At 40.4% G+C, this 24,519-nt stretch overlaps 1 protein-coding gene across 1 annotated transcript in view; it reads right to left on the bottom strand.

Moving 5' to 3' along the window:
• Positions 1–2,605: 2,605 nt before the first annotated feature.
• FAM167A (family with sequence similarity 167 member A) overlaps positions 2,606–24,519 on the bottom strand; it is a 34,688-nt gene continuing 12,774 nt past the window's right edge. Inside the window, exons 2-3 of the mRNA XM_070741775.1 lie at positions 13,579–14,104; positions 2,606–5,802 (exon numbers count right to left, since the gene is read on the bottom strand). Coding sequence (XP_070597876.1) covers positions 5,539–5,802; positions 13,579–14,019 — 705 coding nt within the window. The 5' untranslated portion in view covers positions 14,020–14,104 and the 3' untranslated portion in view covers positions 2,606–5,538. The remainder of the gene's footprint in view (positions 5,803–13,578; positions 14,105–24,519) is intronic.

The raw sequence follows: 24,519 nt of genomic DNA, 5'->3' as shown, positions 1-24,519 counted from the left end.
CCCTGTTTTCAACACAAGTGTAAAATAATTTAAATATAGATTTAGTAAAGTTTTATTGCTGTTGTTATTAAAGTTTTAGTTTTAATTATTAATTTTATTTATTCATAATGACATAAATGTTGCATGTTTGTATGTTGTGCTTTTTTCTTAAATTTTTTCATCATCCTTTTCATTGTAAAAAAATTGGTCAGCTTAGTTATATAAGAGAACAGATTCCTATCATCTGGCAAAGGTAGCTGTTGTGTCCAGAGGACAGTTAGGCCTTGTACCCGCCCCACATTCCTTGGGCAGGAAAATACTGTAACCTGATTGGTTGGCTCAGCCTGGCAGCCTGGGATATATATAGCTGCCAGGCACCGCCATGTTTTGTCTTTGTTCTGTTCTGTAACCGTTACCTCCTGTTCAATAAAGAATCATTCTTACTCCAAGATTGCAGTCCTTCATTCCAGCAAGGAAGTGTTGGTTATGATCTTTAAAGCCCTTCATTGCACTGGACCAGAATATCTCCGAGACCGCCTTCTGCCGCACGAATCCCAGCAACCGATTAGGTCCCACAGAGTGGGCCTTCTCTGGGTCCCATCAACTAAACAATGTCGGTTGGTGGGCCCCAGGGGAAGAGCCTTCTCTGTGGCGGCCCCGACTCTCTGGAACCAACTCCCCCCCAGAGATTAGAACTGCCCCTACTCTCCCTGCCTTTCGTAAACTCCTTAAAACCCACCTTTGTCGTCAGGCATGGGGGAACTGAATCACCTCCCCTGGGCATGTACAATTTATGCATGGTATGTTTGTGTGTATGTTTGCTTAGTAAATGGGTTTTTTAAAATATTTTAAATTATATTTAGATTTGTCATGAATTGTTGTATCCTGCTGTGAGCTGCTCCGAGTCTGCAGAGAGGGGCAGCATACAAATCTAAATAATAAATAAATAAATAAAATAAGGATCAAACAGTAGCTACTTGTGTAATGCCCAGCCAGCGCTTTCCATAAACTGCAATAATGGGGATGGCAAAGAGATACAGAAACAGAATTCTGCAGCCTGGATTAAAGGTACACTCAGAGGTAGGTTGCACCCCATTTGGCCTGGTTCTAAGACTGATAGCGCTGGCAGCAGGAGGTTCTGCCCACCCATTCAGTACATGTCTGCGCATGCGCAGAATGGTCACATGTACAAGAATGCACTGGAACTGGCAGCAAAGGGTTTTAGAACCCACTACTGGGTACACTGCTACATTTTAAGGGACCCCGATATTTATACAATCAGAGAATGATCAGAACAATGGTCAGAATATTTTCAAACGTTGTTAAACTGATTTGAACAGATTAAGATGCGGAAGAGGATTTAGATATACTGGATCTCCTGAACAGGTCCCTAACATAATTAGAAGTAGACAAACTGTACCTTTCTCAAATATTTCTGCCATGCAGTACTAGACTACTTCTATTTACTGATTGAACCATGTGACAACAGCATCTACACAAGCACAGGATGTGTTCCAAAACTAATGCAATTATTTTTTTTAAATGTAATTTATTGAACAGATTTGCACAAACACTTAAAATTCTTCAAAGTACTGTCCTTGGGCCTCTACACATTTTTTCCAGCGACTCTGCCATGACCGGCACATGCCCTGGAAGGCATCTTCGGGGACCTCTCACAAGGTCTTTGTCACAGCTGATTAAATCTCTTCTATGGATGAAAAATGTGCCTTGCCACAACGCGCTATGAGTCCACAAGTTCCTAGCCAAACACCAGGTGCCAACGCTGCCCCTCCCCCATAGTCCTGACGTTCCCCCAGCAGACTTCTTTTTGTTCCCAGCCCTGAAAGGAACCAATTTTTCATCCATAGAAGAGATCCAATCAGCCCTGAGGAAGACCTTGCGAGAGGTCCACGAAGACACCTTCCAGGGCACTGCTGGAAAAAATGTATAGAGGCCCAAGGACAATACTTTGAAGAATTCTAAGTGTTTGTGCAAATCTGTTCAATAAATTACTTAAAACAAAATAATTGCATTACTTTTGGAATGCACCCTGTAATTTTCTTGTTACAACAGTCATAGACACAATATTTGGATCTGGGATGGATTCTAACTTATCTTGCCACTGGTTTGCTTCCTCCCATGTTTTGTGCATGTGCAGTGCCCCAAAAATATATATATATATATTTAAAAAGCTGAAAACAAGATGGCGATTCATGTGCAGTCCTGGAAACTCCATTTTTGCGTATGCTCAGAAGAAAAAAACATGGAAAAAATTCAACACCCCCCCAAAAAAACAAACCAACCATTTTTTTAAAGATGGTGGCACCCAAGGACTAAATCGGTTCTGTGACTTCATCATGACATCAGCAGAGGGTGATAGTGAACCAGTCCGAATCGGGAGGAACCAACCTCTGATTAGGATATCTTGGCATGTTGAATTTTTAAGAAAAGAAGATTAAATATGTTTAAGCTCTTTATTGAGTGTTCTACTTCAGGTTTTCCCCTTTCTTCCAATCCTCCCCCAAAAGAAACAGAAAATAAACACCTCCAATCAATAGCAAAAGAATCAAATCATTTATTTGAATAGAAAAGGATAGTATCATTAAAACAAAATGAATCCCATCAATAAGCCAATGAACAGAATATTATCCTTATATCTCAGAGGTAGAACAACCTCCAACGGTTTCAAGAGGAAATGATTATCGGCTATTTGAGGCAGCACATCTGAATAGTAGTATGCATAATATTAAATGTGCACATCTGGATAGCTGTCTTCTTCAAGAAGGAATGAAAATATCCAAGTTTCCCATTCCTGCACATTTTCTGCTTAAGCCAAATGAATGAACTTTCTTTTTTAGTCCAGCTCCAAAAGGATTACCCTTCTTACTTTTTGATAAACAGATGTTGTTTTCCTACTTCAAACGTGGACTCACAGTGAGGAAGTGCCTGCAGGCAACTATTCAGAAAATGACTTGCAAAGTCATGTATGAAGTCTTTGATTTTTTAAAAAAACTGACTGCTTACATAAGATTTTGAGGTATAGCTTTCTAAATATGATAGGACAAGAGCCAGAATGTATCTGAACCTAGTTGAGGTTCAATTATGTTCTACAACCTTAATAAGATGACAGCTGTCCTTAGTCCAGCTGTCATCAGGTTATAAGTCTGAAAACCTGGGATCTTTTTTGTAGCATCCCATGATTCTGACATTTTCTACCTGGAAAAGTAGCTTAAATGCCTCTCTTTGTACTTTTGTATCAAGCTTTGTCATAATTTCATGAGGAGTAGAGTGGGAACAAATCAATTCTCTGGCATAAGACTTTTGTATGACTTTTTGGAAAGTGGGAGATTGCTAGTTTATATTAATAGCAATACAACTTAAACTTATATACCACTTCACAGTGCTTTACAGCCCCCTCTAAACAGTTAACAGACTCAGCGTATTGCCCTCAATAATCTGGGCCCTTGTTTTACTGACCTTGGAAGGATGGAAGGCTGAGTCAACCTTGAATTGGTAATAATCAAACTGATGGCAGTCAGCAAAATTAACCTGCAGTACTGCATTCTGACCACTGTGCCATCATGGTTTTTCTTTACATATGATAAAGAAAATCAGTCTTGAGACCCTCTAATTTGGCAATGTTGGCTGTAATAACGGGAGATACATTCAACACATATAAAGAGCACCAGTCTGGAGAGCAATGCACAACCATCTTGTATAAATTATTATCTTATATATTTTTGGTGATAGCTGAAGAACTTCTGCATTCCTTCTGGCTTTGAAAATCCTCTTCCAAAATCCTCTTGATTTTTGTTTTTTTTTTCTGTTGCTTTAACTGACATTTTATTCTGTAGTAATCTTATTGCTGTTGATCTATGAATAAATGTCCTTTCATTTGTATCATTTCCATTAGTCCTGGCAGTATTATGTCCTTCAGATCACAAAAGATCAGAAATGACTGAAAAACTGAAGCAATATAGCCTGTTTGGTATAACTAGCGGAGAAGAGCAGAATAAACATTTACAAGATAAAATAACTAAACTGCTGCATCAGATCAAAATGCTACTTTTGGCTTCCTACCAATGTCCATCACCTGCTTCTCAGAAGTTCACAAAGAAGGCTCAGATGTGATTCCTTCCATTTGTCCCGGTACCTACACATTTGTGTTTGAATCCTGGAAAAGATGGTTCCATTTCTCAAGGTCAGAGAGCTACTGTTTTTCATTTCATATCCTGTGGTAATGAACAGTACTAAGTCATGGAAATAAACTGTGTGAAAATATAATTCCTTTTTTTTTTTTTTGGTTTGCTTACTCTGATCCCACTTTTTCTGGAACATCCTGATTATGCACTTATTAATAGCTAGCTTTAACTGACATACTTGAAACTCAGCAGCTTGGCTTCAACAAATTCTAGGAGGGTGATATCTACTAAGGCCTAATTTTCACCTATAAGATTTGAAAAGAGCAAAAAACCTCAGAGGAACAGTTGGTCAGATCTTTCATGGCCGGTCTGGATTGAGCACCAGCAAAATATCGTTACTAACTTCCTGAAATCTGAAGGTCTGAGAAACAGCATCATGGGACACCAGCCACCTAAACTGTAATACAGAATTGTCCCAAGTTAGCACAATCTAGAACAAAGCTCTCCAACCTTGGCAAATTTACGACTTGACTTCAACTCCCAGAATTCCTCAGCCAGCACATGCTGGCTTAGGAATTCTGGGAGTGGAAGTCCACAAATCATAAAGTTGCCAAGGTTGGAGACTCCTGATCTAGAAGACACATCTCACAACAAGAAGACCTTAGTTGGTCATAGAAGCAAACCAACAGCTGTATTTACAAATGGCAACTGGACTTTCTTGTTTTCTTTTTCCTTGAAAATGTATTGCTTCTCATCTTAGAAGCCTCTTCAGTTCTGAAGAAGCTTCTTGGATGAGAAGCAAAATGTTTTCAAGGGGGGAAAAAACCCCAAGAAAGTCTAGTTGCCTTTTGAACAGCATCTTTGGGACAATGATGACATGGATGACTCTGGAGAATCTCTATAAATGACCGCATCAACACATTACCTGCATCCCACTGACAAAAACTAAACTGAAATGCTTTTATAGATGTTATATAATATTTTCTCCCCTCCATTATGGTCTTTCTTTCTTGCAGCAACATGAATTCTTCATCTCTCTCATTTGAATGGGGCAAAAAGATTTCAGTAATGGTTTTCAGCTATATTTCTCCTCCTGTTGTTCTCAGTTAGGGAACCTCCATGTCATCACATGCTTTAGGATAAGTTTGTTTTAATCACTGAAAAGAGGGGGTGCTTCTGCCTGCATGAGTTAAATTTTGATGTGGTCCTTTGGGAGCCTCATTGTCCTTACTCTCCACCTATCTGCAAATCCTCCTGGACACTATCTTGAATGGCACCACAGTTCACTCCTATTAGATCAGTGGAGGAGCCCCTTTACACTCTCTTCTCTCTTGTGCCTATCTCCCAACCAGATAACAGGGGCTTCCTCTCCTAGGTCTTGAAGATATCTCCCATCCCTGTGCCCATTCCTCCCACTTTAACAAAGTGAGAAGCGACGGGAATTGATGTTCATTTTTGTCACGCCAATGAGCTTGAGTGGGGTGGAGAGGCTGAAGGAGGATGTGAGGGGGCAATCGCAGAGGAGGTCAGAGAGCTCGTCCCTCTCTTCCAGCTCATAGGTGGCATCGTTCAGCATCCGTCGGTGGAGGTGGCAGGTCTGCTCGATCTTGAGTTTGTTGATGTCACTGCGCAGGCGCATGAGCTGCCGAGCCAGCTGCTGGTCCTGGAGACGCATTTCCATCTGGAACACAGAAGCAGGAAGGGTGTGACAGGATGACAGAGGAGATGAAAAGGTTTGGGATTGCAACTTCTACCTCTTTTTGACTAAAAAATATGATGGCTTATTCAGCTCACTGCTACCATAGTTAAAATTCCTGATGAATGGGATCAAGGAAAGACTTTGTCCCATAACAAGTTCTTTTTTAAGACCTACACGCCACAACTTACAATCAAAATGGGAAGGCTCCATTTGGGTTGTACATTGAGGATTACCAATATACAGTGAAAGACTACCAAAATTTTTACTACCACACTGTGGGCGTGGCTTATGCAGGACGCCCTCTATTTTCTTTCAACATCTTTCAATGCAAATTGGATGCTCTGGGGTGAAGCTCCATTTTCTCTACTTCACTGTGTTCCCCCCATCCGGGCAGTAGCCCACCCCTGCCTATATATCAGTTTCTATGGGAGGCAGGAGGGGAAGTCGGGATTTTTTAAAAAACTAAGATGACAATTGTAGCAATATGTCCAAAATAGTGTTAACCCCTAACCCCCAACATTTCTCCCTTAGACTATCCATGATAGACCTCTCCAGGTTCCTAAGAGGCCAGGAAGGAGCGTACATAAGTGCACTAGTGTGCCTTTCGTCCCCTGTCCAATTGTCCTTCCTTTATCTCATATACAGTGATACCTCATCTTACAAACACCTCGTCATACAAACTTTTTGAGATACAAACCCAGTGTTTAAGATTTTTTTGCCTCTTCTTACAAACTATTTTCACCTTACAAACCCATCGCCGCCACTGGGATGCCCCACCTCCGGACTTCCATTGCCAGCTAAGTGCCCGTTTTTTGTGCTGCTGGGAATCCCCTGAGGCTCCCCTCTATGGGAAACCCCACCTCTGGACTTCCGTATTCTTGTGATGCTGCAGGGGAATCCCAGCAGGGGAATCCCAGCAGCGGAATCCCAGCAGGGGAATCCCAGCAGCGCAAAAACAGGCGCTTCGCTGGCAATGGAAGTCCAGAGGTGGGGTTTCCCATGGAGGGGAGCCTCAGGGGAATCCCAGCAGTGCAAAAACGGGCGCTTCGGCTGGCAAAAGGGGTGAATTTTGGGCTTGCACACATTAATCGCTTTTCCATTGATTCCTATGGAAAACATTGTTTCATCTTACAAACTTTTCACCTTAAGAACTTCCTCCCGGAACCAATTAAGTTTGTAAGACAAGGTATCACTGTATTATATATATTTTCTTCCTTTCATATATCTTCTCTTCTATTTTCACTTTTATCCTTATATATATTACTTCATGTTTATTTTCTTCCTATGTATTTGTGTGTTGGACAAATGAATAAATAAATAAATAAATAAATAAATAAATAAATAAATAAATAAATAAAAAAATTGCATTGTTTAGTGTAGTGGTAGTCCTCAACCTATGATCACAGTTAAGCCTCAAATTTTGTGGCTGAGTAAGGCACTTGTTAGTTGAGTTGTTCTCCTTTTTGGCCACAGTGATTAAATGAATCACTGCAGTCATTTAGTGAATATAGCTTCCCCCATTGACTTTGTTTCTTGGAAGCTGGTTGGGAAAGTTACAGGCATGACCCTGAGACAGTGCAACTGCCATAAATATGTAACAAGCGCCTGAATTTTTATCACATAACTAATGTCTTAAGTGTGAAAACTGGTAATAAATCCCCTTTTTTCAGTGCTGCTGTAAGTTTGAATGGTGATTAAACAAATAGTTTAAGTTCAGGACTACCTATTTGTATTATGTTAAATGCTCGTACAGAGGGAGGAGACATTGATTGCTTTGCCATAAGTATTATTTTAATATCTGTATCGTCTTTCTAAATATGGATACACTCCAAGACTAGGGAGATACTCATACCACTCTACAATGCCCTAGTTAGACCACACCTACAGTACCGCATACAATTTTGGTCACCACACTATAAAAAGGACATTGAAACTCTAGAAAAAGTGCAGAAGAGAGCAAAAACAATGACTGGAAACCAAGACATATGATGAAAGGTTGCAGGAACTGGGCATGGATAGTCTAGCGAAGAGGAAGTCCAGGGGGGACATGATAGCAGTTTTCAGATACTTAAGGGGCTGTCACAGAGAGGAGGGGGTCACACTATTTTCCAGGGCACCAGAGGGCCAGACTAGGAACAAAATATGGAAGTTGATTAACAGGATTAACAGCCTTGGAAGGGACCTTGAAGGTCATCTAGTCCAACACCTGCCCAAATAGGAGACTCTACATCTGCCTCTACCTAGGATCAAACTCAGAACCTCCTGATTGTGAGGCAAGAGCTCCACCTCTATGCCACCTTCATTTCAAGTTTATTGGCTTTGTTGATGTTATCTGCCAGCCTTACTTTTGAAAAACGTCTTTTATTCACTTTAGTACTTTCCCTGAGCATCATTTGTTGTAAAACCAATACGAGCATTGATTGCCAGATTGATAAAGGGGGGCTGTTTTGTAAATAGCCAGTTGCACTCTTCCCCATTGTCAATGAAGGGATTTGATTACCGAGCAGATTAGAATAAAGCTATGGGGCAAAGGGAGTTAAAAACTCTCCATATTGTTCTGCCCAGCTCTCTGGTAGGAACCTCCTGAAAATTCAAGGGTACAAATTTCAGACACACACACACGTTTGAAAATTCAAAACAATGTTCTTTATCCCAAAATTCAAAATAAACTAAGCACTCTTTTTGTATTGCAAGGAGCACTCGTCCCAAAACAACCAGGTAATTTGTACAATTAACCTTAGGCAGTCATTAAGTACTTAGCTAGCAGCTGTGAAGAAACTTCACACCCCTTCTTCTTCCAACAAAGTGAGACACACACACACACACACACACACACACACGTTGCTCTGCTTTGTTTTCAAAGGCGTGAAAAATCAACAAGCAACCCAGGATTCCTGACGAACTGCGATCAGATACTCTTTCACAACGGCCAAACCCACACGCTGCTATTTATAGCAGCAGCTCTAATTACTGGAGCCCCACCCAACCACAGGTGGCCTCATTTTCTCTTGTAACAATCCTTCAGTTGTCTCCTATGCATCACTGGATGTGTCATTAATTCTTGTTCAGAATCCAAAGATGATACAGATGATTGATCTCCTCCTGGGCTCCCCTCTTCCCTGTCACTTATGCTGCCTTGGTCAGAGTAGGCTTCATCGGCAGATTCCATCGGGAGAAAAACATGCCTGCGGCATGTGGATGTCTCCCCCACATCCACCTGCACATTCCTTGGGGCAGGAGCTGGGCCAGAGCTAACCACAACACATATTAACATACATGGATATAAATTCTAAACTGAAAATATTCCAATTGCTGGAATATTTAACCCCAAGATATTTATCTTAATAAACCTCACTGAGGAGAACATTGTGAAAACCTTTTTTTAAAAAGAACCCCTTTATTTTTAGATGGCTACTAAAGAGTCTGATGACTGGGTTGGAGATTGAACAAACACTAAATTTGATTACATAGGATCACATTTCAAAGGCAGTCTTTTATGAAATGCTAAACATGTTTAGTTCCGTAGCTACCCTTGTTTTCTTTCTAAGAGGTTGCTGGTAAAAGCAGAATGTCAGATTAGATTAAAGTTAATCCACATTGTCAGGCCATTTCTGTGTCTTTGTGGCTTTACAACATGGTTTTTTATTTTGGGTTGTTTTTTTTTACTGTACTGATTCCCTGTCCCCCTTTTCTTATAAGGATCGGCTTTTCACCAAGCTGTAGTCCAATAGCATTCAACTTTTCCCAGGGAGATAAAGCTTCTTGCTGTCAATAATTTTCTTCCTTCGGGTGAGAAAACATTTTTGTACTCTAGCAAAATAAAAACAGAGAGGTTGAAAGTGGGAGGGAAGAGGCTGGTATTTTGCTGATAAAGGACACAAGAGAAAGCTTGGGATGGATGACAAAAGAATTACATGGACAATGGGGAGAAAGATGGCATTGCTGGATCCCATCCCATGCTCAGTACTTGTGCTTATTTTCTGGTAGCTTGGATAACTAGCAAGCTTCTTGCATAGTAAAATATTCTTTGGAAATATAAAAAGGATAGGAAAACAATAGCTCCAATTCCACAGGGATACATTGTTGATCTCTGAAGTCTGCTAAAGCATAAAATCTTTTCTGATCTCTTTCTGGGTTTTTAAAGAAATATTCCTTAAACGAACAGATGTAAGAAGAAGAAGAATGAATGAATGCATTCCCGAGTTTTCTTTTTGTTCTTTTTTCCTTGCTAACTTTTCCCCCAGGTCAACTTATCCTCTGTTTGCATGACCTGGAGTGCTTCTGACAGACAGTTCCTGGCATTCATTCAATCAAAAAACCATTGTATAAGTTATTCCATCTTTCTTTAGTAAGAAAAGCATAGAAGCAATGATGAAAAAGCATGGGAATATTTCATGCTGAAAATTATGTTGTCCGAACACCCCCAAATACAAATTCTTTTGAATGGAAGAAGCTTTCCTCCTCACAGAAACAACATATGCAAAACACTATCCAATCAAACTGCATGAAAATAAAAGAATGAGCATCAATGAATTTATGTGTTGTTTTTCCTTATCGTGTTTTTTTTCCTTTATCTTTAACACTCAGTTACTGTAACACTTTTAGATAAGAATAATTTATTGCTCAACTGAAACAATGATTGGCCAGTATAGTTAATTTTATTCATTAATTTGCTAGATTGCTTGCTTGTCTGTCATCCAAGACACATGGCATATAATGTTCCTCCAATATTTTTCGACACAACTCATTGGGGCAATTATATACTGAGAGTGCCCGATCTTAAGTCATCCAATGAACCCAGCAAACTTTCATAATTGAGAATAAATCTGAACTTCGGTATCTCCAGTTCCAATTCAGCTGCACAACATTAATCCTTTTCCTAGGTTTTCCCTGCAGCATCTGGTATTCAAAAATGCACTTCTTTTGAATTCTAAATTCTATTTCACTCCAATGACTTAAACAGTGAAGGGCTGCAAAAAAATTTTACTACCACACTGTGCCCATGGTTTATTTTGTGGCTGTGGTTTGCCGGCCATGTGACTAGGTGGGAGTGGCTTGATGATCATGTGATTGGGGTGTGGCTTAAAGGTCATGTGACTGGCTTAAAGATGTCAACTTGATGTCATTCACATCAAGGGTTTGGTTTAAGTTTAGGGTGCCTGGCCTCTCCTTGCCTCAAAGAGATGCAATTTCCCTATCTATTTACTATTACTGAACATCCACAATATACTATTTAATTCTATGCATATATACCATATGTGTCCATACATATTATACACAGGCACACAAAAATATACATTATCTACTATATAAACTGTATGTGTATGTACACATACATACATGCACACACAGCTCTTCTAAAATTATACACATTCAACCTCATTTACTGTGATAGAAAAAAAATACCCAGACCCCAGAAGGAAAAAAAAAGAAAAAAAATTCATTTTTTTTCTACCAGTTCTGTATACCTGACCATACTCGTAGGAGCCCATCACTAGACTTAAAGGAATTAACTTCCTTCCATTAATTCTTCCCTAGCCAGCTTTTAAAGCTGCATCTGATGACCATATCCCCATTTTGAGACAACAGTGTAATGTTAAGTACTCTTGGTAAGGAATAAGTCCCTGCTCACCAGGCGCCTCCTGGAAGCCTGCAGGATTGCATGGCACTTTATATACTGCAAGAATTCATTTCTGTAGTTAGAATTGCATTCATTTTGATGAGTGGCTCCAAGCCTGAAGGGAAAAAAAGTAGTAAACATACCTCTTTCATTTCTTTCTTTCTTTTTTCCTCTCTCTCTCATTTCACTGAGGTCTATATAATTTCACAGGGCTCTATTATAACATCTCACTCCATCTAGGTAGTAATCACTATTTTGAGGGGTCCTTGGTGCTCTCAAAACTTGCTTGCTTTCTTGTAGCCATTTCATTACCTAAACTCTGCAACATCATCATAGTTTGGGTAATGAAACATCTGGAAGAAAACAATCAACCTCAGAGAGCACCAAGAACCCCTAATTTCCACCCTGAGCTACAAATATTCCCATTTATTGAAATCATTACTTTTTTTAAAAAAAAAGGCATTTGAAACTATGTGATTTCAGGATTACAGATTTTATAGCAATAACATTTAGTCTTATATACTGCTTCAAGGTGCTTTTACAGCCCTCTCTAAGTGGTTTACAGCAGTGTTTCTCAACCTTGGCAACTTGAAGATATTTGGACTTCAACTCCCAGAATTGCTGGCTGGGGAATTCTGGGAGTTGAAGTCCAGATATCTTCAAGTTGCCAAGGTTGGGAAACACTGGTTTACAGAATCAGCATATTGTCCCCAACAATCTGGGTCCTCCTTTTACCCACCTCGGAGGATGGAAGGCTGGGTCAACCTTGAGCCAATGCTGAGATTTAACTGCTGAACTACAGCTAGCGGTTAGCTGAAGTAGCCTGCAGTGCTGCACTCTAACCACTGTGCCTTCCTGCTCTTATCTTGATCGCAGTCGTAAGCTGAGGGATGTATGTAGAAATTCAAAAGTATTTTGCTAACTCTTTTTCCTCTGTTCATCTCATGGCCCTACAAACATTTCCATCAAAACTAGAGAAGGTGGCATTTTAATCATAGCCTCTATTTCCAATCTGATGATGAAATGGCCTTACCCTTGGAATTGGGTGGTTTTATTTAAGTTATATGAACAGTTTTTTTCCTTCCCATGTAGGGTACAAAAGTTCATGGTGGGATGCAATCTATATATTCATCAGTTTGAAGCATCACATGCCTTACCGTGCTGATATATTGCTTACCAAATTTGACCAGACTACTTACAGGACTGTCTTCTCCCTCATGAATCCCAGCCCACAGGGTTTGCATTCTCTGGGTCCTGTCGGCGAAACAATGCCAACTGACGGGACCCCATGGGAGGGCCTTCTCTGTGGTGGTGCCAACTCTTTGGAACCAGCTACCCCCAGAGATTCATACCTCCCACACCCTGCTGACCTTCCAGAAAGCCATGAAAACCTGGCTCAGCCGGCAGGCCTGCAACCATTGAGCAATACCATCTAACTCTGGCCTAGAAGTAATGAATGCTTTTAACTTAGGGTTTTTAAATTATTTTTATATTGTTTTTACTTGTTGTACGCTGCCCAGAGTCCGCAAGGAGTTGGGCGGCTTTTAAATTAAATTAAAGTGATTAAAAGTAATACTTAGATAATGGGACAAAAAGAAATATGCCTTAACAAAATTAGTTTCTCCTTGACAGTTTCAAATGAGCCCAAATAATAGCTTTCCCCATTTTCTCATTTCTTAAAAAGAGAATTGAAGCAAGATAGATGCATGCGTGTATCCTACTCTTGCTTTTTGTAACGTGAATACCAAGATCTATAACACACGTAAGCCACATTGGTCCACTAAAATATATCCCTTGTTCAAACTGTCTGAAAGTCGATCAGGTCTGCAGGGCAGCTACATTAATATTGCCATGTCTGCCTGGCAATTATGACACTCCTTCTGAATGTATTGTTGAAGTCAGGATCTATTAATCTCACAAAAACCTTATAAAAACATATAGCAAGCTGCCTTTGCGATTTTGGGGAAGGAACTGGAAAAAGAAGCAGAACTAGAGAAAAATGGGGAAAAAATGTTTTTTTAAAAAAATTCATGGTTGCCAGGAATCTCAATTTTGTCTTTTCAGCAGTAATCCTAAAATGTGCCTAGAGGTTCTGCTGATAAAGAATTAAAAAAAGAAAACAATAGGAAATTACTTACCAGCTCTTTCCGGAGCCAATTTAATGCTTCATCGATGTTTCCAAAGCCACACACTTTCTCTGGGACAAACAAAATTGGCTGTCTGGAAGAGCTTCCATTGATATGAACCTGCACATCCTTCAAAGAAATATTTTCCTCCGTTGGTTTCTTCTCTTGCCTGCCCCTGTCCTCCTCGTGAGGTTTGGGGTGGGTCTTCCAGGCCAGTCCTTCCAGCTGAGCTTTCCACTCCAAATATGAAGGCCTTCTTGTCTCCAGCCTCAATTTCTCTGTCAGGGCTTTCAGATTCGTCAGATGGTCATCAAACGGGGGGCCACCTTCAGCCTTATCATCCACACTATCCAGCATTTCTTCTATCTGGATTTCAGGCATGGATGCCATCCTTTCCGATGGAATATCAGCAACATCCATTGAAAGATTTGTAGTAGATGCAGGCAGGACCATTCAAACAAAGATTTGATACTCAGAACCTCCTGGGCACCCAACAGTTTCCCCCACTCGATTCAAGACACTCCTTTCACCCAACCATCTAAGCAGAAAAATAAAGACATATTGTTTGATTCAGCCAGGAACCATTAAAACAAAAGAACAAACATGCAATCAGAACTTCCTTCTATGGCTCGACTTGAGAAGAAATAGAATTTGAATACTTCAGCTTAAGAAAACATCCAGCTAGGAGATTCTGCACAGCAATCTGGCGATGTTCTGGGGCAAGAGCAAACAAGCTTTTAGCTTGGCGGAGAAACATTTTGCTGCAATGAGACCTGTCAAGAACTATGCTCCAGGCCATAAAGTGGATTATTAAGGATGAAGTCACACATTAAGAAGAAATGCAATGACGGGGTGTTACACAATTAATAAACTCTGATTATTATATTGTGCTTAACGTGTTCTAAACTTTTCACCATTATGCTTGGCAGTACAAGAGAAAAAGAGGGAGTAGTAAGACTGTCTTGCTGCTTTTATGAAAGGTCAAATTAGGCATCATACAAATAATACAAAAGAAACCATCAGTTAAAGAGTACCCTACAGAGAAAGGACTTACAGCTATATTTTCATTCACATTTAAATCCACCAGATAATTGCTCTTTGGGGAAGTCATGGTGAATAATAGTTGAGGAGTTTACTTTACTTTTGAGGTGTGAAGAAAGAATTACATATTGCCACTGTTCTCCCCAAATTCTCCACTCAGACCTAGCATCTTCTATGGCTGCTTTTTTTTACAACAAAAACACATTTGGAGGCTACTTTCATATTTTAAGATAAAAACATAGTAACATAGAAGAATGGCTGCAGAAAAAGACCTCATGGTCCATCTAGTCTGCCCTTATACTATTTCCTGTATTTTATCTTAGGATGGATACATGTTTATCCCAGGCATGTTTAAATTCAGTAACTGTGGATTTACCAACCACACTTGCTGGAATTTTGTTCCAAGCATCTACTACTCTCTCAGTAAAATAATATTTTCTCAACTAACCTCAGATTGTGCCCCCTTGTTCTTGTGTTCACTTTCCTATTAAAAAATATTTTTAAAGAATTTTTAAAAATATTCATACTTTAGTATTCCAGGCTTCACTCCAGAGAAAAGTGTTCAAATTTACCTGGGATTATCCCTAATGCGTTTGATGTGAGCTTCCAAGTCTTCTTCAAACAACCAAACCTGGTCACAATAAACGATAAATTGCAAACTGAATAAGTGAAGTGAGTTTTAGCAGAGGTGTGTTCAAATTTCACATGCAATATGGTTCATGCAGCTCCTATTTATTACAAAGTCACATAGTCCTGTACTTGAAGCCACTTGTTCTAAAGTCCAGTGTAAAGTAAAACCAACTCTTTGTCCACTTGAGAACACATAGAGAAAGGAGTCCTTAGACATCAAGGTACATGCGCATTAAAGAATAATCTGAATAATTGGGTCATTCTGTTTGCTGAATGCTACCTGGGCTTCCTGTAATTTAAACACCAAATCGGTAATTATTTCAATGGAACCTTTTCATAGAAAGAATCACAATGAAGAACATCTATCTACATTTTCATCCTCTTCATCATTTGGACAGATGACTTAAGTGAAATATTAAAATCCTTTATTGCAAATTTTGGTTTTAGAACTACCAAGATGAATTAGCTTTATTTTTTATTTTTTGTAGAAATGACTATACATGGTGGCACAGCAAGTAGAGTTATCTTACTACAGCAGTACATAAATAAATATTTGCTCCCTTAAACCACAAAATGTTTGGAGGGATATATACCTGCATGATGCAAAAATTGAGACAAATTGATTTACAGTGATGCCTCATCTTACAAACGCCTCGTCATACAAACTTTTCGAGATACAAACCCGGGGTTTAAGATTTTTTCACCTCTTCTTACAAACTATTTTTACCTTACAAACCCACCGCCACCGCTGGGATGCCCCGTCTCTGGACTTCCGTTGCCAGCGAAGCACCCGTTTTTCCCCTCCCAGCAAGGAGAGCCTCAGTGAAATTGCAGCATCGCAAAAACACAGAGGTCCGGAGGTGGGGTTTTGAGGACTTCTGTGTTTTTTCGATGCTGCAATTTCACTGAGGCTCCCTTCGCTGGGAAACCCCACCTCTGGACTTCTGTTGCCAGCGAAGCACCCGTTTTGCGATGCTGGGATTCCCCTGCTGAGATTCCCCTGCAGCATTGCAAAAACACAGAAGTCCGGAGGTGGGGTTTCCCATGGAGGGGAGCCTCAGGGGAATCCCAGCAGTGCAAAAACGGGTGCTTCGTATGGCAAAAGGGGTGAATTTTGGGCTTGCACGCATTAATCGCTTTTCCATTGTTTCCTATGGGAAACATTGTTTCGTCTTACAAACTTTTCATCTTAAGAACCTCATCCCAGAACCAATTAAGTTTGTAAGACAATGTATCACTGTATATTGAAAACAAAACCCTAAGGCATTTCACCACTCCCTTTTCTGCAAAGTCCCCATGAAGTCTGCATCTCATCTCCAGACTATGATTGAGAGAACTATAAGTTGTCCTTAGACAGACTAAGTGTTTTCCCCTTCGTCCTGGTACCAGCGAAGAGCAACTGCAAAATGTATAAAATTCTCTTAGGAATTGTCACCCATTGTTTATGAAGAAAACCAGCAATGACTGGACAAGAATAAATAGAGGGCAGGGGCCAGTGAAGGGCTACCAAAATTTTTACTACCACACTGTGGGCGTGTCTTATGCATTTTCTTTCAACACTTTTCAGTGCAAATTGGGTGCTCTGAGGTGGAGCTCCATTTTCGCTACCCTATTGCGTCGTCGTCCCCGTCCGGGCAGTAGCCCACCCCTGGCAGGGGCTATCTGATCTGGCTGCAAAAGACCACTGCATGACAGTGAAGAGATGCAGAAAACTCTATTGGTTATCATCTATTGGTTATCCACAGTTTTGCACCCCAAATCTAGTAATCTGGATTACTAGAGGAATTTACACCTATAAATTGCATAAATTGAGTCTTCAGAGAGGAGCGGCATACAAATCTAAATAATAATAATAATAATAATAATAATAATAATAATAATAATAATAATAAACAACTCCATAAACTTAATCAAATTAAATTAAATTATCTTTTTCCTGTTTGTCTTGAAAAAGCTAGTTTATGGTGTTCCCCCATTTTTCGTTAAGCATGGAACTTACATGCCCTGGCAACATCTTTTTCCCCCCTGCAATGTCCCTTTTAAGTCTTCATCTCATCCTCAGGCCATGACTGAGATAAATGCAGGAAAAATATAGTAAATTTAATTATTCATTCATTTATTTTTTGCCAACCCAAGGATGATCTCATCTTAACAGTGGGGAAAAGCCTTAAATTATGAGGATCTGTTCCATCTTTTTCTTTCTTCTTGCATGTATAGATTATGTTGCCTCCTGAGATGATCAAAGCAGCACACTTAATGTTCTCCTTAGTATTGTTCTGTGACAGGTAGTTTGGTTAAGAGATAAGGTAATTTGGCATATGGATTTATTCATTCTAAAATATCAGACAATACTATCACCTAGAAACATATGTGAGACTTGATGTAACCTTTGCTCTGCCATTAGAGTTCCTCTCTTGGTCATTGGGGTTCTGGCAATTCAGAACAAATTTTACTTAAAACCGAGTTTGATTTCTTCTGAGAAGAGAAAAACATACAGTGGTACTTCATCATACGAACTTAATTGGTTCCAGGAGGAGGTTTGTAACGTGAAAAGTTCGTAAGATGAAACAATGTTTCCCATAGGAATCAATGTAAAAGCAAATAATGCCTGCAAATCCTTCAGGAAAATCCCAAACTTTAGAAGGGAGGCGAAGAGAGGGCAGGGAGGAGCAGCTAAAGGGGGTGGGTGGAAGAAGCAAGGCTAGGCTAAAGGGTGAGTGGGAAGGAAGAAAGGCAAGGGGGGGCGCCCCTCCCTTTTCTTTCTTAAAAAGACACCCTTTCAATTCCTTTGCAAGCACCTTGTTCTCGGCAAAATGTTTCCTACTCCAAGCAGCCCCTCCCTTTTCTTTCTTCAAAAAAGGGGGGGAAAAGAAACCCCTTCATCCCAGCAGCAGCTGCTTGGGTTCGTAAGGTGAAAATAGTTCGGAAGAAGAGGCAAAAAAATCTTAAACACCGGGTTCGTATCTTGAAAAGTTCATTAGAAGAGGCGTTCGTAAGATGAGGTACCACTGTATATTGTAGGTAGAAATCTGGTTGTCAGAACTAGGTAGGTTCACACAACCTTTAAACCAGAATTAACAAAATAGAGAGAGAGCGACAGTTCGGTTTAGTGGTTAAGAGACCCAGCTAGAAGCAGAGTCCGTGAATTCTAGTATCACTCTAGACACAAAGCCAGTTGGGTGACTTTGAGTCAATCATTTTCTCCCAACCCTAGGAAGGAGGTAATGGCAAACCACTTATGAAAGATCTTGCCAGGAAAACTTCAGGGACTTGCCCAGGCAGCCTCTGAGATTTGAACATGATTGAACAGAAGAGGAAAAAAATACAACTGCTTTTTTTACTTCACAAGCTCTGCCAAAAGAAATAAAGCTTATTGTTGTTTAAGACAATGGCCTAGTTACCACATGATGAACAGTGAAGTACTCAACCATTTTAACTTAAGTCTAGTGATTTGGGCAAACCCAGCCACAGGGTGAGGTTGTAGCATTTAAAATGCAAGAGCTGGCACAAGTTAATTATTATCTATAAATATACACATAGAGATGGAACCTGTCAAAGCTTTTTTCTCCCCGATAGTTTTCCAGAATCTTTTCTCTGTGTATGAACATGTTTCCAGACCCTTTTAGTTATCCTGTTGTGATTCCTAGAAGAACAAATATTTCTTTGTCCTTTTAGATATTTGTAACCCCACGTTAAGTGCAAATGAACAAGAAGTCTCTGAAATTTCCCCTTTATAAAAATTTAGGCTACTCATTCCATCAAAACCTCACAAGGTTGTTGTTTCTATCAAAACCTCACAGGGAAAAGAGGAGGAGGAGGAGGGAGGAATATTAGATATGTTTGTTTCTCTGGGTTATTTTTCAAAATAATAAAGGCAGGCTAAAAATAAAATAAAGTTATCTGAAGTTAGTTGGGGGAAAGATCAAAAGCAACATGAGAAAATATCATTTTACTGAAAGAGTAGTAGATCCTTGGAACAAACTTCCAGCAGACGTGGTTGGTAAATCCACAGTAACTGAATTTAAACATGCTTGGAATAAACATATATCCATCCTAAATAAAATACAGAAAATAGTATAAGGGCAGACTCGATGGATGAGGTCTTTTTCTGCCGTCAGTCTTCTATGTTTCTATAAAAATCCCACAATACTGCTGATGTCAAACCTTGACCGAAGGATATCTGTCTCCATGGTTACATTGACCCTTTTGTCCTTACATTAGGAAGATCTGTTTAATCTAGGGGAATGAATCAACTGGCTCTACTAATAAAAATGTTTGTTCATGCAGAATGAAAAAAATAATGTTTCTTTCATTCTCCTTCATTTATTCACTGAAATAGTGGTAAAGGAGACCTATCCAGCCATGAACTGAGTTTTGTTTAGGATTTCTCTTTGAGAAATCCAGATAAACAGCAGACAGACTTAGAACATTCATCAGCTACCAAAAAGTTTGCCTACTTGCATACGAAGCAGTAGTGGGTTACTACTGGTGCGGTAGCGAACTGCGCACTAGTAGCGGCTGCCAGATTGCGCAATATGCACACGACCACTCCAGTAGAAGTCCTATGAGTGCCACCATCTTTTTTGTATTTTTTGCTTTGTGAGCATGTGCAGAAGCAAAATCTTGTGAGGGGACCCACGCAAGATAGAGATTCCAGCAATTGGCAAAATCGTGCATGTGTGCATGTCCCCTTGTGAGATTTCAACATGTGTTTGCTCCCTGCACATGCACAGAAGCAAAAGGACGCTGGGGACGCACACGTGAATGTGCACACACACACAAAACACAACCGAAGCTGCATGCACAGCGCACCGGTAGTGGCAGTAGAAGCAATCCCCCCCAATACCAAGCTATCAGCCAAGAATGGGATAGATGTGAAAAGTGTGGAAATTAGAGCGTGTTGTGTTTAACAAAATACTAAGTAGAAGATTGCCCATTCACAGAATGTTTCCACTTCTGAAATCTCTTCACGAGAAAGTGGTGAATTCACTCCCTGCTATGCCTTCCAGTTCTCCAAGTGGTTGCTGATGTTGGTGATTTAAAAATTGCTCCCTAATCCTCCTTTGGGGAGGTAGGCTGACATATTTGCCATGTTTCTTTTCAAAGAATGCCTGTAGGGCCCAGAGTTATTTCCATAAACAATGATATCAGAAGCTTGGCTTTGCAGAGTGCCTGCTTCTTATTTAGTCATTTATTTGGTAATTAAGGAACCTTAAAAAATAATGCCTAGCAGCATAAGGAATCTTGCAAGCACCAAGAGAAAGATGCTGCGGGCATTACTGGGTAAGCTAATTGGTTGACAGTTTGAGGGCACCTGACATGCTGGTGTGTGGGAATTAAACTGCTTTGGTTAAAGCCTTTGTTAAAATCATAGTACTTCCTATCTGCTTTGCTGTGGCATTTTCAATCTGTATTTGGTAATGGAACAAAATAATTGTACATTGTAAATTTACCAGACATTTGGCAAAAGGAGGACATTTCCTCCTTTTTGTCCTCATGTCCTCTGTCCAGCAAGCATAGTCTTAAAATCAAACACTGTCAAACCTTTTAAGTATCTCGCACTATGCAGCTTTCCTCCATGGTGGAGTGCTTTCCTAATGCACTAACTGAAAGTTAACGAGCTGCATTCTGTGACCTTAATTAGTTGATTAGAGCCCTCCTGACAAAGCCTTGCTCAGTTACACACTGAAGGCTTTTGCCTCCTAAATGGCTCTAGCACATTCCTGCAATTGAAAAACCAGTCTTTCTGATGCTGGAAAAAGTAATTGTACATTTATATAGACATCAATACATTCTTCCGCAGGTTTTCCCTGAGATTTTTGTTGCAGATGTTGAGAAAGTTAAACGATTTTTATAACAGAACATTCCGGACTTTCTTTTAACTAAACTAAATCAACTAGTGGTACCTGAACACACTTGTAAGTGGATCACAAGCTTCCTAACAGACAGGAAGAAGCAGCAGTTGAAGTTAGGCAAAATCACATCAGATATCTGAACAGTTAGCACAGGGGCCCCCAAGGCTGTGTACTCTCACCACTTCTCTTCTCTATATACACCAATGACTGCATCTCAAACGATCCATCTGTTAAACTACTGAGGTTTGCAGATGATACAACAGTGATTGGTCTCATTAGAGACAATGATGAAACCCCATACAGACAGGAGGTTGAACAACAAAACTCGTGGTGCGACCGGAACAATCTAGAACTGAACACACTCAAAACTGTAGAAATGGTGGCAGACTTTAGGAGAAATCCTCCCATCCTATCACCTCTCACAATACTAGACAACACAGTGTCAAGAGTAGAGACCTTTACATTTAATTTAATAATAATAATAATTTATTAGATTTGTATGCCGCCCCTCTCTTGAAGACATTTCTAGGTTCTATCATATCTCAAGACCTAAAATGGTCACCTAAACATCAAAATCATCATCAAAAAAGCATAACAAAGAATGTTCTTTCTGTGCCAACTCAGTAAGCTCAAAAAGCTCAAGTAGCTGCTGATACAGTTCTACAGAGGAATCATTGAGTCAGTCATCTGCACCTCTATAACTGTCTGGTTTGGTTCTGCAACCCAACAAGATCAACATAGATTTCAGAGAATAATTAGAACTGCAGAAAAAACAATTGCTGCCAACCTGCCTTCCATTGAGAACCTATATACTGCACTTCAAAAAGAAGGCTGTAAAAATATTCACCTTGCATCCTGGACATAAACTGTTTCAACTCCTACCCTCAAAATGTCGCTATAGAGCACTGCACACCAAGACAACTAGACCCAGGAACATTTTTTCCAGAATGCCATCACTCTGCTAAACAAATAATCCCCTCAACACTGTCAAACTATTTACTAAGTCTGCACTACTATCACTACTAGTTTTTTCTCATCATTCCTCTCACCCATCTCCTCCCATTTATGACTGTATGTCTGTAACTTGTTGCTTATATACTTAACATTTCTATTAATATTGATTGTTTCCTGATGGACCCCCTATGACAATCGCTAAGTGTTGTACCTCATGATTCTTGACAAATGTATCTTTTATATACACTGAGAGCATATGCACCAAAGACAAATTCTTTGTGTATCCAATCACATTGGTCAATAAATTATTCTGTTCTATTCTATTCTATTCTATTCTACAATTAATGTCCCCCTTTCCAGCCCCACCACTTATCCTTTCTGATTGTTGCTTACTTCTTCTGATACCTGGTGGCTTTAATTCCAAGGGCTAATGATGATTGTCCATCATATTCAAAGAAGACCTTGACATCTAATGGGCTGTGGGCTGTACACGATGTGTCCACTGGTGACTGGTAAGGTCTATACTGGCACGAAATGTTCTGCCACATGTTGGGCAGACATGTGTGTGTACCATTGTCACAGCATTTGCAGCTCTGGGTTTGCGGAGAGCTTGCTTCTCTTCTGCTATGAATGTTCTTCTGGCCTTAGATGTCTGGCAGCCTTGGTAGCTCAGCATATGCCATGTTGGTTGCTCTTGTGCCAGGGTTTCCCAGGAGATGGTGTCGATATTGAGGGACTTGAAGGAGGCTTTCAAAGTGTCTTTGTATTACTTCCTTTGTCCCCCATGCAATCACTTTCCTCTGGCACCATAGAGGAGCCATTTAGGGATCCAATGGTCTGCTGGCATCCTAGCAACATGGCCTGCCCAGTGTGTCTGGGATTTCATCAGAAGGGTGGGAATTGATAGCAAGCCTGCTCTGGAGAGGACCTCAGTGTCAGGCACCTTATCCTGCCACTGGATCCTTAGAATTCTACGGAGGCAGGTCACGTAGAAGTGACTCAATTGCCTAGCATTAGTGTTGGGCAATCCGAACTTGCAAAGTTCAGGTTCATGCTGAACTTTGCAGTGTTCGGCATGCCGAACCTGAAGCCGAACTTTTTAAAAAGTTTGGGTAAAGTTCAGGTTCGGATTCGGATTCGGCGTTTGCTCAAACACTGCAAAATGCCACAGCCCGGGAGGAGAATGGGGAATCCCACAATGGGATTCTGGGGGCAGGGCTTTGACATCATGGAGAGTCCTTCCTGGCTGGCCGAAACGGGGAGAAAGGAGTCTCCATGACGTCAAAGCCCCGCCCCCGGAATCCCATCGTGGGATTCCCCACCTACTTTTGCTTGCAGTGCTGCTGCGGCATCCTTTTCTGTAAATATAAAAGAAATTCCACACCTCCATGTTTATTTTTACAGAAAAGTACGCTGCACCAGCTTGTTGCTGTTTGGGTTTGGGTTCAGGTTCGGTGAACTCACCCGAACTTCACGACAAAGTTTGGGTGAGTTCACCGAACCCAAACTTTGTTGGGTTCGCCCAACACTACCTAGCATGTCTCTTGTATGTTCTGCCGGCGTGTCTCAACCGCCCGTAATTACAGGGTAATTAGTCCAGGAAGACACACACCACATGATAAAAGGAAAACCCAAAAGTTTTTATAAACAGAAAAACAGAAACAGCTCCCTTTTTAAATGTCAAAGGGATTTTCTGGTACACACAAGGCACAGGTTAAATGCAGTCCAATTGCTCACCCAATAACTGGGAAATTGAGTCCAATTCTAAAGTCCAGAGAGTCCACACACATAATCCTGAACAGCAAAAACCACGATCTTGATGAAACAATGAATCAGATAAACTGCCATGAGGCTAAAACACCAGGTTGCACTTTTATCTATAGCACTAATTACAGCAGCACCACCCAACCACAGGTGGCCTCATTTTCTCTTGTAATAATCCTTCAGTTGTTGTCTCCTATGCATCACTCTACACATGCGTGGATGTGTCATTAATTCTTGTTCAGAATCCAGGGATAATACAGATGACTGATCTCCTCCTGGGCTGTCTGCCAAACTCCCCTCTTCCCTGTCACTCATGCTTCCTTGGTCAGAGGAGACTTCGTCGCCAGATTCTACTGGGAGCAAAACAGGCCTGCAGCATGTGGATGTCTCCCCCACATCCACCTCCACATTCCTTGGGGCAGGAGCTGGGCCAGAGCTAACCACAACACCTGTATACAGTCCAATTCACACTGGCATACAACAGGGTAGTTAGCACTGCTGATCGGTAGACTTTCAACTTTGTAGCAAGGCAATTGAATTGAATTGAAAGTTTAAAACATTTGCTGATAGCTTCCCATGTTAAAGGAAATTTTGTGTCTAAAGAAATAACCTTTTGACCCTCACTTGTATAAAGGATTTTATCATTTGACTATTGAATGAATACATTTCTATTTCTTAAGCATAAAACTTAACAGGAAAGACTTAATGA

This window comes from Erythrolamprus reginae, chromosome 1 (assembly GCF_031021105.1).
Source record: "Erythrolamprus reginae isolate rEryReg1 chromosome 1, rEryReg1.hap1, whole genome shotgun sequence".
Taxonomy (NCBI): Eukaryota; Metazoa; Chordata; class Lepidosauria; order Squamata; family Dipsadidae; genus Erythrolamprus; species Erythrolamprus reginae.
The sequence above is the reverse complement of the archived record's forward strand: the minus strand, read 5'-3'. Positions and strand labels throughout refer to the sequence as shown.